The sequence below is a fragment of the Pithys albifrons genome, chromosome 13 (assembly GCF_047495875.1).
Source record: "Pithys albifrons albifrons isolate INPA30051 chromosome 13, PitAlb_v1, whole genome shotgun sequence".
NCBI classification, from domain to species: Eukaryota; Metazoa; Chordata; class Aves; order Passeriformes; family Thamnophilidae; genus Pithys; species Pithys albifrons.
The window spans coordinates 1517701-1533559 of record NC_092470.1 but is presented as its reverse complement, the minus strand read 5'-3'; the positions used below and the strand labels follow the sequence as shown (position 1 = coordinate 1533559).

At 41.8% G+C, this 15859-nt stretch overlaps 1 protein-coding gene across 3 annotated transcripts in view; it reads left to right on the top strand.

The window, feature by feature from the left end:
• The window catches only part of SCAPER (S-phase cyclin A associated protein in the ER), a 162814-nt gene that overhangs the window by 17007 nt on the left and 129948 nt on the right, over positions 1–15859 (top strand). For all 3 annotated transcript variants that reach the window (XM_071568602.1, XM_071568600.1, XM_071568601.1), the window contains exons 5-8: positions 1727–1918; positions 12087–12187; positions 12632–12748; positions 14532–14692. In XM_071568602.1, coding sequence (XP_071424703.1) covers positions 1727–1918; positions 12087–12187; positions 12632–12748; positions 14532–14692 — 571 coding nt within the window. The remainder of the gene's footprint in view (positions 1–1726; positions 1919–12086; positions 12188–12631; positions 12749–14531; positions 14693–15859) is intronic.

Sequence of the window (15859 nt, the reverse complement as noted above, 5' to 3'; positions counted from 1 at the left end):
CCAAACCAGACTATGTGAACATGTGGCTAATAATTCTTTCACAAAATGGCACACACTGTGGGTGTCACTTTGGATTTACTGCAGGTGCTTTTGCCTGGCTGTGGATTACAGAAGCTTATGGGAGTCTGGTATGGAGCAGGATTTTTGTTTGTGTTCTGTTGTAGTGGAGAATTTCAAGTTTAATAAGGGCAGTGTCATGGGGCCAAGTGCTGATTTGGTATTTTCAGCCAAACAGATGTGCTTCAGGATCCTTTGGAATATCCTGTGCAGATGAGTGACAGTCTCTCTGTCAGGGAGACACAACCTCATATGGGTCACTCAGCTGAATGCACAAGGTCAACAGATACCAAGTCACAGAATCATTAAGGTTGGAAAAGCCCTCAGAGATCATCGAGTCCAACCATTAACCCAGCACCACTGTTACCACTGAATCATGTCCCAGAGTGCCACATCCACAGCTCTTGTGAAAACTTTCAGGGATGGAGATTCCCTGGTGATCCCTGGGCAGCCTGTTCCAGTGCCTGACCACCCTTTCAGTGAAGAAGTTCTTCTCAGTATCTAATGGAAACCTCCTCTGGCACAACTTGAGGCCATTCCTGCTGTCCTGTCACAGTGTCAGAGGCTTTCCTGCAGGCTCAGTGGACACCACCCACAGCCTTCCCTCATGCACTAGGCAGGTAACGTTGTCTGGTATAACACGGAGCTGACGTAACGGTGGGTCCGAGGAGGTGCATGGGGATTGCTGTATGTGCCAGCACTTGTGAGGGGCTGTGGCTGTTCTCCCTCTGCATCCATCACATGGAGCATGGTGGCTGTCCCTGCAGCTGTGCAGCAAAGCAGTCTGGATCAGTTTATTGGGGTCACCCTTATCCTGAGTAAGGGGGCAGAATGACAGTCAGAAGAGCTCAGGCACAGGAGGCATCAAAAGGCTGATCAGAAGGCTTGCAACATAGAGAGCTTATTCAAGATAGTTTCAGACAGTTCCCTCATAGCTCATAGTAGTAGTTCCTAGTAGTAGTAGATCTATTCTCAGTAACATCCACACCTTTCATATCCTCTCACATCCAACATGTCATGACATTACTGGCTAGCCCATTCACCTCACATTCATAGAAGCATCTCATTGGTCACAGAACCACACACACACTACAGGTAGCTTTCTTCTCTGTAGAGGAGAACACTGAACTGCTTTCCTTAAGGAATGCACTTACAGTCACCCCTACATCAGTTAGTCTGTGTTTCAGGGCCACATCAGCGTTTCTCTGGCATTAATGCTCACAGATTAGAATGAGGGTTTAAAAACAACAATGCCATATGTAATGTCCTGGTAATTGCATTACTTGTGAGGGAATATTGCTGGTATGTTTATTAGTAAAATGTCGTTTTCACCTCAGGATGCACACACCTGTCAGAGTAATTAATGCAGCATATGTAATTAGAAGGTGTAGCTTTCCAGCGTGCTGAAGGGCAGAATATCTTGTACTGTTGCGCAATGTGAATATTATAAATGTCAAAGAAACAGAATGTAATTGTACATAACTGCTGCCTATATTTAAGACAGTGTGTTTTAGAAACTCAAGTCAGTGGGATGATACATCTTCTTCAGTGAAGAACTTCTTGTTTACAAGTGTTTCAGTATGTTGAAAAAATGTGTGTTGCACAGAAACCCAACTCCTTACCGTACTTCTGTTTGTTGTTTTCCTTTTTGCTGGTATTTTGTTTTCAGAACACCAACTTAGACTGTAAGTTGGCAGCAGCTGGAGACAAAAGCTTTGAGAAGAGCCCCACGAAGGCCCGGCAGCCCCGCAGGGTGGACCTGCGCGCGCGGTACTGGGCGTTCCTGTTCGACAACCTGCGGCGCGCGGTGGACGAGATCTACGTCACCTGCGAGTCGGACCAGAGCGTGGTGGAGTGCAAGGTGAGGGCAGCTGGGCTGGGCTCAGGCACGGGGCTCCTGTCGGGCTCCTGGTACAGTGTAAAAAAGGTAAAGGAGGAACTAGAGCTTCAGAAACACAGTACTGTTTGATTTGTCTTTGTGATGGCTGGTAAGAAGGAAAACTGCTGGCTTATGTGTTCATATTGAAGAAATGCTCATACTGGGCAGTGACAAATTTTTGAAGTGTGTAAAACTTGTAGTGATGGACATGGTATCATGAGAGCTCAGGTGTTTGGTGAAATCAGATTTTGTTTATTGAGTTCTGAGTTCCTTTTCTGGCTGAACACTGATTTACTTTTCCCTATTATGTCCTTTGCTGTAGGTGGCACTGTTGTGGTTCAACCTTTTTCACATTCGTTTGTGTCCTGTTAAGTGGCTTAATTACACAGGCTCCCTTTCTGCAGTGATGGTTATCACTCTTCCAATTTTTCCTGTGTTAAGAAAGTGATTGGTGGTTGAGTGTAAGCAATGTCTGGTTGGGATGTCACTGTGAGGCACTTCCCCATTTCAAATAACCTGTGTTTGCAATAGCTTGTGCATCTGTTTTATGTTTTATTACGATTTCCTGGTAGATTTGTAGAAATATTGTTGTCATTTAATAAAAATCACTCATTCTTTAGAAATTGAATTTTATCACAAGCATTAAGAGAAGCCAGAATACATTATAAAAGAAATGTTAAAGGTATTGCTTTGTTTTCATATTAAACATGGCTGAAAACTCAACACATTCTGGAAATGATTATCTAATCACTGTAAAAAATTCATATATCAATTTAAGTAAACTTTTTTCTTATCCTGTGCATCTAGTTCTCTGCCATAATCAGACACAGCCAAATGGACCTGCAGATTAGCATAGAAATGCATTTCACTGAAAGCAGCTTTGAGAACTGAACAGTAGCTAAAGGCTTCCAAGTGGCTGGTTGGTCTAACACAACTCAACATTTTGTTACCAAACTGTCTTCCTGCTCAGGAAACTACTCTGTAAAATTTGGGGGGGTTAAGAAAATCAGCCAACCTTGCACTGTAATTAGATTAGCATTTTAAACTTTTGTGACTGAAAGGACAGAGGCGTGTTTGTATCATTATCACATATTTTTGGGGTTAGTTTTTGTTCAACATTTTAATCAGGCTACTTGATCTGCTCTTGGATGGAGGTACTGCAGAGCCTGCTCCATTTTAGTAGATGCTGCCAGTGATATCTGTGTGGACAGATTACTTGTTTGCAAAACAAAGGTGGAAAACCCCAAAGCAGTAAACAAGGCAGTCCAGTGTCATGTGTTGTAACATTCGTGTTACTCTTACCTTTTGAAAGATCTTTTTTCTCAGCACAGAAGTTGCCTTACCTGAGCATCTGGAGTATGAGTTTGTGCTGTGGTCTTTTATCTGTGGGATTTTCTTTTGCAGGTTACTGTTAAATGATGATGATTGTTCTTTTTATAAATTACTAATATTTCTATTAAGATATGAAGGGTAAAACTGTTTAGTCTTGTGTGTGCTGGTTTAAAGGTGAACCAGCAGGGGAAATGAACTCACCACGAGAGAGATTATAAGTCAGACCTAAAATTTAATAATAATATTACAATAACAACACTGACACACAAGGGAAATTGCTTTCAACTCACAAAACCCCAGCAGTATAACCCAGTGTCCTGGGGCACAAACCCAAGGGGGTTTGTTTGCCCTTGTGCTGAGACCCCTGTGGTTCCCCCAAGTCCAGAGGAAAAGGAAAAGAAAAACCTGTTGGTGCAGGCGAGGGCTGTGGTCTGGGCAAGAGCGGGGATCTCCTCCTGTCAAGGTCCTGCTGCTGCTCTGGATCCAACGAGAAGTTCCCGAGGTCTTCTTACCCACCACTTATGTACCCTCAGGGAGCACCCAGTCCCTCCCCCTGGGCGGGGACTCACACAATGGGTGATTAACTCTGGGAGCCAGGGGGTGTTGAGCTGTTGATGACCCATTGGCAGCTCCGCCCCCCTCAGGCTGGGTGTGAAGTGATAATGGCTCCCTGGGCAGCAGCTGCTAATGGCCCATTGACCTTGGGGAATGAATAGAGGGGGTAGAATACACAGCTTTGATCACCCCCACACAGGGTTAGCTGGTCCCTCCTGCTCAACTAGGACATCTTGCAAATTATTATTACTGATAATGTTTCATTTCTGCCCCATTGTTTGTCATTATTTAGTGGTGGTTGTGACAGATGCAGTCCAGTTTCTGCCAGAGGTGGGTTGTCAGTGTCTGTAACCAGTCACCCACACCAGGGTATCTTTGCTACCTTTTGAAGGGAATGCTTTGCATGGCTCCTAATGGGCAGACATACAACCTGTCAGGTGCTACTTACACAGGCTTCAGCTAGGGAGGGATCAAACTCCTCATTAGCATGGAGCTGTGTTTTAATTATGTGTGGAATATCCGTGATAGCGAACAACAGATCCCTGTGCAAACTGTGAGTCTTCCTCACCTCTGATCTCAAAAAGCTGGTGCTTGCCGTCCTTCACCACCTTCACCTGCTGAATATCTGCCTAAGTGCAGCTTGCATTATGGAATATATGGGAGGTGTTTGCTGCAGTAGACCAGCTTTTAGGAGTTCAGAAATCAAGTCTCAGAGTTCAGCTGAGCAGCACTTAAGTGTGATGTTGTTTCAAGGATTCGTGCAGCTGAACAGAAGGCCTGTGTCCTGTCTTAAAATTAGCTGAACTCAGTCTTTGATCCCTGCAGTTCGTCCATGTGTGACACAGTTCAGGTAACCAGTCATGGATTATCTGAAACACTTGCTTGTTTTGCTGCCTTGGTTTTGGTGGTGCTTGAGACATTGTTACCGTGTTGTTCCCAAGGTTTCATGCTTTGTGTTGGCAGTTCGGATCCTGCCTGGTCAGCTCTTGGGTGATCTCTGGTTGTGCCTTTTCCTGCAACTTGAAATGATTCAGGCAGTGAACAGACTCTGGGTTCCCTGTTTGTGCCAGCTGGGGTGTCTCCTGGGGCAGGAAGGATGTGTGGGGCACGATCTCCTCTGTGTTGTTCCAGGGATGGCTCCAGCCTCTGGGTGTGCAGGAGTGGAGGATGCAGAGAGTGATTTCCTGCCCCTGAATGAAGTGTATGTGAGTGATGCCACAGTGTGAGCTCTGTGTGCTCTGATGAGGTGTCTGCCTGACTCTGCTGCTGTCATTGGGATACCCATAATGTGGATGGGGCTTGGAAAAGCATGTTACGCTTCATTGGCAGGAAAATAATGTCTACAGTGGGTATTATCCTTTTCTCAGGGGTTTGGACTCAGGCTGCCAGGTGTAAATCACTCCTGATGTGGCTTGGCTGTCCTTGCCCAGCCCTGATTTCTGTCAGCCCTGCAGTAACTTTGACTATCAGTGCACCAGTGGAAGTGAATTCAGTCACAGATTTCATGAGAGGGTGACTAGCCTGGAAGAGACCATCCTGCTGGGGTCACATTGCAGAAAAACTGCCCCTCACTCAGTCACCAGGGAATTCAGAGAGGGAACAGGAGGGCAGGAAGGCACCAGCTGAGGGAGGAGGGATTGTATGTGAGGTGGGGGTTTGTTTCATTGTTTTGGTTCTTCTCATAAGAATAAGTTGATATGCATGTCATGATGTCATTTCTGGCACCAGAGAAATCAGAAAAGGAGTGCCTGGAAAATGAGCTTTGCTGCATCTGCTGTTTGCAGAACCACTTTGGCTTTTTTTGCCTGATGGTTTGTTGTGGGGTTTTTATTTATTTGTTGTGTTCTTTTTTTTCCAAATTATTTCTGTGTGGGCAGAGGAGTTATAATTCTTATACTTTCTCCATTTTTATGTATGACAGCACTGGTCTTCTGAATATTTTGATTTTAAGATGAAAATTCCTTTTATAAAAACTTTTACTAAAGCTCATGCTAAAAATGAGAGTGGATCAGCTTTTCTGTTCTTTTTTGCAAACTTCTTATACTATGTAGAAGAGTATCCAGTGGTTAAAATGTTACAAGAGATGCCAATACACATCAGCTCAGTTGCAAATGATTTCATGTATTGCTGCTATACCTAAATATTGAGAGAATTTTGATAAATGAGATATTCCACACTGTCACATTTACTTTTCAGGCTTATTTGACAGAATATCCTGGTAGCTTTTTTCATGAAGTACCATTTTTATTTTTACTACTGGGCATAGATGGAAAATAATATTAAATAAGAAACCAAAATGGTTACCCTGTTAACCTTTCCTTTATTGTTTTTTTTAAGTTGGATTCTGAAAAATCCTTTCAATTAAAATCAATTCATGCTATCAAAACCTTCCTTCATTTTGACTTTTTAAAGTGACATCTCCTCAAACTTCTATCTTGGTCAAATGGACATGTGCTGTTCTATTTAAACATTTTAAGTGTATAAAGGTTGTCCTAAAAGAAGACCCACATCAAATTCAAATATGACAACTTCTGGCTTTTAAAATCTTCATATTAACTTGGTATAAAAGTCTTAGTTATCATTTGGGTTATTTTGTACCTTGTGCTCTCCTGTATCCTTCCAAGCTGGTGTAGTTTTATTGATTCCATTGTCACTGGAGATGGTGTTTGCTGCTCCCAGCTGGGAAGGGCTCCGTGGCTGTTTGTGGTGGAAATGCAGCCGGAGGGTTGTGCTGAGGATCCAGCAGTGGGGGCTGTGTGAGAGCAGCAGTGCTTGTGTGTATTTGCTCTCAGCTGGGGGCACTGCTGGAGTTGGGATTTTGCCATTGATTTGGAATTGAGAACTCTCAAATCGTGTATATAGATACATAGATATGGCTTGGATGGTTTGTATATAAAGATATAATGAGCATGGTTGAATTACTTCTGAATTAAATAAAGAGTTCTTAAGTTTAAGCATCATGTCACTGTACATAGATCAGTTTGTGCAATAGTGATAAAAGATTAGATATATCCGAGTGGATTTAGCTGTAACTTTCAACATTTGAGAGTGCAAATTGTATGGATAGTCTATACATTAGCTGAGGTTTTGTGTGCCTGGTGTTTATAGAAATATTTTATTATCTACTTTTTGCTAGGTTTGTGTGGCAAATGTAGACAGAAAAGAAATAGCAATGCCTTTAAATCTCTTCCTGTCTGCCAAAAGGAGTGAAGTGTTTGTGGGGGGAGAAAGGCAGATTCTGTACTCAGTTTTGTTAATGCAATAGAGAAATGTGTCTTCTGCTGCTGCTCTTTTATGGTGTTTTCAGGCATCTCAGCAGCTGAGTTTGTGTGTGTATAAAAAAGAAACACCACACACTTACATAAGTCCCTTATTGATAGAGCTTGAGCCACAGGAGCCAGCAGCTGGTGGCACAGCAAGTGTAGGAGAATATCAAACTGCTTTACATTTAATTTTTGGGAACTTTTTTCCCTCCTGGGATGAATTAATGGCTTCAGCAGATTTTTTTCCTTTAACAATTTTATTATGTAAAAAACTAAGTCTGTATTCCTTTTTAATTGTTTAACATTACTTAAAGCTTGTACAGTCTTTTGACTTTTCACCTTTACTTACTGTGTATTTCTGTAAGGAGAGATTCTCTCCTTGTTTCTAAAGCTCATGGATACATCCTTAAATCAGCCTAGTAGAGGGGGAACAGTTTAATTGTGCTCGAGAGTCTTATTCCCATTTATGAAATGGAAAATTCAGCAGTGAAGTTCTGTTGTTCTGCTTCTCATGGACAGCACAATGTACCCTAAAGAGGTGGGTAAAGCCTTAAAGGATTTGACATGTTGCACAATATTATGTGAAAGAACCAACTGAACACCTTTGGCTGGGGCCCTTCAATCAGGGCAATGTCTGTGAGGGAGCTTGAGTTGATTGAGGCCTCCCAGATGCAGAGGAGCCTCTTTGAGGGCAGCTTTGGGTGTGCCAGTTCTGCTGTTCCAGTCTCTGCACTGGGGCCTGGGCTCAGCCAGCTCATCACCCACTGCCTGCCAAGACAGCCAGCTCTGCCCTGGAGTGTGCCCTGGAGTGTGCCAGCAGTGAGTGAGGCTGCCACTGGTCCTTCACTCAGAGACACCACACCTTCTGCTTCTGAGTTTGGAGGTATTTACCAAGGGTATGTTTATATATTTCTAAATAAATGCCCTGTGGCTGTATTGTGGCAGTCCCTGCCCAGAGAAAAGCTCTTTGTGAGCATTCCTGCTGCCTCTCTTTGGACACTGACTTGTTCATCCTTGTCATGTTCCACAGAGGAGTCAACAGAGAAGGACAGGACTGGACAGGCAGTCTCACAGATGGAAAGAGATGAGATCTTTCAAAATGGTCTTCTATCCTGGAAAGCCATTTACTGAAGAGTCAGCATGTCTTTTAATTGCCAGTCTGGGTGTTCCTATTCCTGCCTCTCCATCCTTTGCATCAGACATCATATATATATATATGTACTTCAGACATATATATACATGTATACTTACATATTGTGTGACCAAGTCTATGCACGTGCCACTCATTAATTCTTATGCAGAACCTTTGCTTTGATACTGGTCATGCTCTTCCAGAGCACGTCCTTGACACAGAGTGCATTGAGGCTGTTGTGTTGCAGGTGAATCAGTGAGGATCAACTGAGGCCAGAGATGGTGCATTTAACACTTGGGTCTAAGAGACCATGTTCTTTTTTAAAATATTATTTACCCTGTACTGAAGTCGATGTAATGAGAGTCCTTTGGCTGGAGGAGCTGCTTCCTTCAATCCTTTCCCAAAGCTGTAAGAACTGCTTTGGCAATCATGGTTGTTGAACCTAAACCCAGAGCTGGCTTTAATTATCTGTAATTCTACTGTAGGAAAAGGCTACAAGGAATTTCTTTAAGCAATTTTTATGTCAAGTTACTGAAACATTCAGTTAACCTTGAAAATTTAAAGAAAGAAGGAAGGAACTTGGTTTGTATGTTAAAAACATACTGCAGAACAAAACAGAGTTTATTTTAGTAAATACATAATCTAAAATATCCAATATAGATAATGAAACAGCATAAATAGACACAGTTTGTAAAATAGAACACACATTTCTAGCTTTGAAAATAAGCTAAAGTATGGCTGTGGTGGCTGAGTTCATTTCTCTGATGCACATGCTGTTGTTTTGGGTTGTAGTAACGTTTAAATCCTCGTCTTCCATACCCTCCCTGTTTCCTCCTCCTTGTTTGAGAGTGGGAGAATAAATGGAGAAGACATTTCAAAGCTGTTGAGGGGTTTCCAAACAAAGTGAATGTTGGTTTTGAAGGATTACAATGGGCCTATGTAGAACCCAAATCCTGATTGAGCAGCAGAGGATTATTCTGATATAGCTGCTCTTAGAGACCTTTGTTGATTACAAAGTAATTAATATGATCACCCAGTTGAAGAGACTAGAAATACAGCTTTCAAATAAAGACATAGAAACCAAAATTTTGACTGAGAGCTGGAGAAAAGAAGGAAAAACACAAAAAGGGCTTTTTGATGTGCAGAACTATCAATCAGAACTACTGAACAGAATCGAGAGGAGAAGGAAATGGGAGTTGTATCATGGCTGGGTTTAGTTTTATGCCACTGATTTTCCTTTAAGTGTTGTTTTTTGCAGTATTGTTTTCTTAGTTTGAACTGGCTCTTTAAAAGTCGTATGGGATGGATATGACCTTGAGAAATAATGAGATTTCAGATTGTTGTGACTGCAGTGCAGCCGTGGCTGCCCCATCAAGGTTCCCCTTTGTCAGCCCCCTCTGCCGTGGCTCAGCAGCAGAGGGTCTGTGTGTGCCGCTGTCCCGGGGCAGGGACAGCCCGGATTGTGTGTCGGGCACAAAGGGCCGGCGCCGGCCGGCCCAGCCCGGCATCAATTACCGGCCGATCGAAGCCGTGGCGGCCGATTGGGGAGCTAATTGGTAATTTTAGCTGGACATCTATCTGTGGTTATCTGTGAGCCTGGGACGGCGCCCTCAGAGCCACTTTTGTTCTGCTCCATCCTGCCTGACAGAACGGCCCTCATGGCTTGGGGAGAAAGATGTGCATCAGTGGCCGTGGGGCCGCTCCAGCTGCTTGTCCTGTTTGTATTCCCTTGTTCATAAACCACGGCTCGGGTTACAGCTGCATGGGCTGCTCTGATCAGCTCTGATAATGTGCAGCTAAACATTCCTCAAAATAGGTTAAGCCATTTATTGCAATTTTTCCTGTGCCAGCTAACTTCAGAAATATACTCATATTAATTTATGGGGTTTTTTGTGACGACTATCTCAGACTATCTCAGTGGCAGACTTGAAAAGTAAATGATTCAGAATTAAATTTTGCTTTCTATGCTCTTATTGTTAGTAACAGTCAGCACAGCTTAGTATGGGCTGACATAAATGGACATGAATTGGATTAGAAAGCTGAAATTTTATTAGTGAAACTGAAAAAAGAACTGGCAAAAGCACTTGTTCATTTCTTGTAGCAGACTTTACTTAAGAATTATTTTGGTGCTGTAAACCAACTGCATTGTAAGAAAGATTCCTGTTAGCTTTTTAGGGGACTGTGTCAAAACAAAGAGCACCTTTGACATCAGCAGTGGGATTCTGTTTGATTTCCGTGTCTGACTTTCTGGTGCCTCTTCCTTACACCAACCAGCATCTGTATTTGTCATACATACCAGTTAAAAGGATACTTATGTGAACACTGAATTTCAAAGTTAGGGTTAAACAAAATTATTATTAATCCTATGATTTTATATGAGAAAGCATTTTACATTTATTAGAGATCCTTTTTCTATTAAAAAGACAATGAAAAGTAAAGATGAATGGCATGGCATGTTACTAAAAGGTGCATTTAGTTACCTGGACTGTAGTAGAGTATTTACTGTTTTCAGTGTCAAAAGTTTTACTGATGAAATTTGCAGCTACACTCAAGAACCAGTACCTTTTAATTTGTGATTATTTCCAAAATGTTTCTAAGTAATTATTTGCTTTGAGCAGAAAATGCCTCTTAATAACAGCAGGAATGACGTCGACAGAGTGGAGAGTTTGTAAAACTGCAGCACTTGGTCATTGTACCATAAAATTATGTCTGTACTTTCCATTTTGCATGTGAAGCTCATGAAACTTTCATAGAATTCAATCTTCAGTCATGGGGTTTTCTTATTTTCAGCATGTTGTCATCACAGAGCACAGGATACATTTGTCTTGGAGAGGGTAGTTATGAAAACTGCTCTTTCTGACTGACAGGAGCTCAAACCATCTCTCAGAAAGGCATAAATGTGCTTTGTTGGGGATCAGCAGCTCTGCCAAGGAGGTGCCTTATGTCTGTGTGTCTTGTCACATTCAGTCAATGGTTTTTGAGCTTCTGTGTGGAATGGAGGTGATTTACCACCTCCTCCGTGGTAAGGAGCTGCTCCTTTCCTCACCAGTGGCCGTGGGGAACTGTAGTTTGCTCAGGGAACAAAACTGAGAGTTCAGTCCTGCTGTGTTTGGCTCTGCTTTGCTGTGAAGAAATGGTGCTGTTGTCTGAGTAAAAGCAGCAGGATCCCAACTCACCTTGGAATTTTCATTGTTTCTGTGTGTAATCTGACTTTGCTATAGGTACCACATTTGAGCAAACTGGAAATCAGTAGGTACAGTCAATAATTCCTCAAAGTTAAGGATATTTTTATCAGAAACAAGTGTTTGTTCCCTACTATTCAGCCACTGTTATTTTACCTGTGAATTTCTTCCTGGTGTAGTGTGAAGTTAATTTTGTGTTTTCTTGTAACACTTAATTTTATTTGTTAAGGACCAATGTGTAGTTCTAGAATCAAACTACTTAATCAAGATTTTCCAGTATTTTGAATTAACTTCCAACACAGCCACATCATTCCTGACAGTGTGTGTTTAATCTGACACAGGTTCTGATGGAGTTGCCTTTGTGTAGTTTTGTGTACTTTTACTTGACAAACAGATTAATTGTGACATTTTTAGTCTTCCAGGGGTCTGTCAGGTTTTACAGACAGTTTTGCCCATTTGATGGTGTATGTCCAGCATATTTTAAAGGATAACCCTGACCAAGAAAAGAGAATAAATCATGAAACAGTTGCCAGGATCTGGGCTTTCTTGTTTCCAGGGATTTTCTTGGGTTTATTTTTAATGAGAAAGCTACAGAGTAGTAAATTTCCTCCTTTCTTTCCAGTTCCTTTATGAGGGTGGGTGATTGTGTATTAAACACAAAGATTGATGTAATGGTTGCTTTTCAGGAAGTCCTGATGATGCTGGATAATTATGTGAGGGACTTCAAGGCATTGATTGACTGGATACAGCTACAGGAGAAGCTGGAAAAAGCTGATGCTCAGAGCAGGTAATTTTTAATTTTTTTTTTAAATCTCTCTAGAGAGTAAATTTCACAGTAAACTTCATTTTGTAGCAGAGATTCAGGAAATGGAACCAGTTTCCTTTAGGACAAGTTGGTGTGAGGACATTTATGTGCCCTGTCACTGGAACTTGAGGATGTTTCCAGTCCTGCCCTGATCCTTTCCTTTGAAATGGTTGGTTTGATTTTCAGTTCCACAATGACACTTGAAATAAGCATTGTAGTCTGGAGAGGCTGCATTATTTTTGATATGGGTCTGGCTGATACAGTTTGGAGTTGGTGAAGCAACAATTGGTAAGGTGAGATGAATGGTTAAATTCACCAGGACTCATTAATACTTTGTAGCATGTGGTGGTGCTGGTTTTGCCTTAGGGTGGTAGAGGAATAATTACTGTAATTTGTATTTTTAAACTTTTTTCCCTGAATTTGCAGACCTACTTCACTAGCCTGGGAAGTAAAGAAAATGTCTCCAGGACGCCACGTGATCCCAAGTCCATCAACAGATCGAATTAGTGTGACATCAAATGCTCGAAGGAGTTTAAATTTTGGGTATGAAACCAGCTAATAAGTTTATTGAAGCTAAAATGGAGTTTCATTTGAAGCAGAGTTCATGAATACACTGTTTTTCTGTAGTAACTAATGCATTATTTTGCTGTTTACTAAACCATATAAGTAGTTATTGGAATTCATAAAAGAAAAGCCCATGGTCTGTAAAGGCAAATGCTGTGAAGGACTTCATTTTTGCCTTATTTTGGTATATATTTAGTTACTGGTCATTCCAAAGATCTGAAGATAAAATGCTATTAGTGTATTTCATGTTATCTGTTTAGTACTCTCTTCCCTCTACAAAACAAAGGTCCAAATGTCTGTAATTGGCATTTTAGAATTGCCAGGGTGTGCAATGTGAATGGCAGAAGGTCAGAAAGAGTGAGTGTAAAGTGAGATTAGGATGATTCTGATGAATGGCAAAACTGGTACTAGTTAAAGTGTGGGGCATGTTATATACTCCAATGGAGCATCTTTTACTTGTTAAAAGGAAAGTGTCTGAAAGCAGTTCAATAAAAATGTGCACAAATTTAAAGCAGCACTGTCTGATGCTGTCCCAGTGTGGAGAGCACGTGTGTGTCCCATTGAAATCTTTCTCAGGGGTGTTTTAGTTCCCTCAGGTTTGTTGGGATCTGGGGCACACACTGCTCTGTCCATAACTGATGGCAGTGTCTTCAGCACAGAGCTAACACTGCACTCTTTGGTCAGAACCTCTGAGTGTTGAGCTCACTTCAATTTTGCATGTCAGATATTTCTACAAAAGTACTACAGAGTGTGGTGGGAAAATGGGAGCAGTGGTGTCAGTCCCTGTGTCAGGGTTTGCACTGACACCTCCCTGGCAGCACCTGCGAGGGGTGAAAGGCAGAATGCTGCCTTTCAGCTGAGCCTTTTGTAGATGGAATTGCACATTGCTGCTCTTGCTGGAGCTGTTTTTCACCATCCCAGGGTGAACCATGAGCAACTAGGAGTGTCAGAGCAGTGAAGAACAAGATGAATGTTCTGTCCTTCACACTTGCTGACTTTTTCTTCTGTCTTAGTCTGCTTGTGTGTCTCAAAGCAAGGGAGCCCCAGACAACTACAGTATTGTGTGTGAGAGAGAAAATAGGATAGAAAATTAAGGTTTATATATCCTTGGAACTATAGAAATTTTTGACAGAATGCTAGGAATTATTAGAAAAGGAATAGGGGACAGAAGACAAGGTGGTGATGTACCACTGTAGAAATTCATAGTGAGTGACTCCTACATGTGATTATCTTCATCTCTTCCCAAAAGCAGTACAAAAAAGTAGGAAAAGTACAGAAACTGGAAACAGGAACAATCAGAAGTATCCAACAGTATTGATGCAAAAATTTGGAGAACAGAACAAAAAGGGTATGATAAAGTCATGTACACAGAAGATGAGTAGGAAAATTTTGTTTATTGTTTTTTATGAAAAGGAACTAGGAATATTAAATGATCAAACAACAAGCTTAAAATGACAAGAGTATTTTTCAAGACTCAGTGTGTAGAATACGATATGAGACGATGCTTTGGTTTCCAAAACATTGAATTCCTTCAGAAATCAGTGTCACAAAGGTTAAATTTCATCTTGGTTATTAAAAGCAGAGATTTGTTGAGTGAGTTACAACAGCTTTTCAGTGTAAGTTGCTGCAGCCTGGAGGGTTTGCCAAGGGAGGAGTCCTCGTGGACGGCACCGTTCTGGTGTCTCTGGCAGGCTCTGGAGTCCTCTAACCAACCATCCTGTTCTTTGATCCCACACTAACCAGAGCTGTGACTTTCCTGCAGGAACCCTGCAGTGACCATTTCTGCTCCACGCCTGGCTGCTGCTGGGGTGAGCTGGGCCGATAAGGTGAAAGCCAACCATGGAACCAAAGCTGCCCCTGCCGAGCTGGCGACGGCGCAGACCTGCCTGGCACCTGCGGCACAGCGGGCACTGCGCAGAAACGGCAAGTCCCTCCACGTGGCTTCAGTTCTTGTCACAAACTGTGGGGGTGGAGTTCGGTCAGAATGGGATGACCTTTGTTCAAAGCAAAATTAAATCTAGTTTTGCAAAATAGAACATTGAAGTTAAATATTGAGGTAAAAGATTAATCCCACCTGATGTTGTAATAGTTCAGTCTGAGACAAAATTATGTTTTCATGTGTGGGTAACATTGCACTGTATTTTCACTAACTAGAATTTGATCTGTTAAAATACCAGCTTATAACACCCAGAAACACAAAAGTTCTTTGGCTACAAGTGGACAATGCAACTGACTGCAATTTGGGATAGTTTAACAATATAAATAATTCTGCATGTCCAGGAATCTGTACAGAGCTCAACAGAGTTCATGTGCCCTGGGAGAACATGTTATTAGAACTGTGCTGAAGTAACAATTGATGTTTATTCCCTTGAAGACAAGAGTTGCCACATTTAGTTTTGAATTGTTTCTCTAAAGATTCTCCTTGGAGAATGCTTGATTGGGCGTCTTTTGTTCTAGAAGAGATTTGTTTAGTTGCAGACATAGAAATCTGCTGTTTGGTTTCTTTGCACACTCTGGAACCCTGAGATTGTCTTCAGAGATGCATTTTTTATTTATTTTTTTCATGTGTGATCCCAGATGACTTTCTGCAAACCAGCAAGCAGGATGTAGAAATGGATATTCTGAAAGAAAATAAAAAGAGATTATTTTTTCAATTTTCAAGAAAAATTACAGGAAGAGGATGTATTAATTCAAGATAGTTCAAGCTCGTAGTTGAGGGGTCACATATAGTGCCTTGCAGAGTCGTGGCATATTCATGGAACTAAAATAGGCTGTCCAGGTGTCTTGCCATGAAACAGGAGTGAGTTCAGTAGCCTGTGGATTCCTATGGGTAGAGCAGAACTATCAAAGCCATGCTCCAAGGGTGGTGGTTTGAATGGGGATCGAGGGGTGCTGTTTGCAGGAGGGAATAACTTGCTCTCTGCAGTTGCACTGAGCTGGTTAGAGAGCAGTAGCTGTTTGGCTGAGTTTTCAGCTCCATAATTGATGTGTAATTCCAATTTAGTGTATGTCAGTAGTTACAGTTATTCATAACAAAACCTTTCTCTGGTGATTATTGCTCATATTAAAGTGACAGACTCCAAGCTGTTG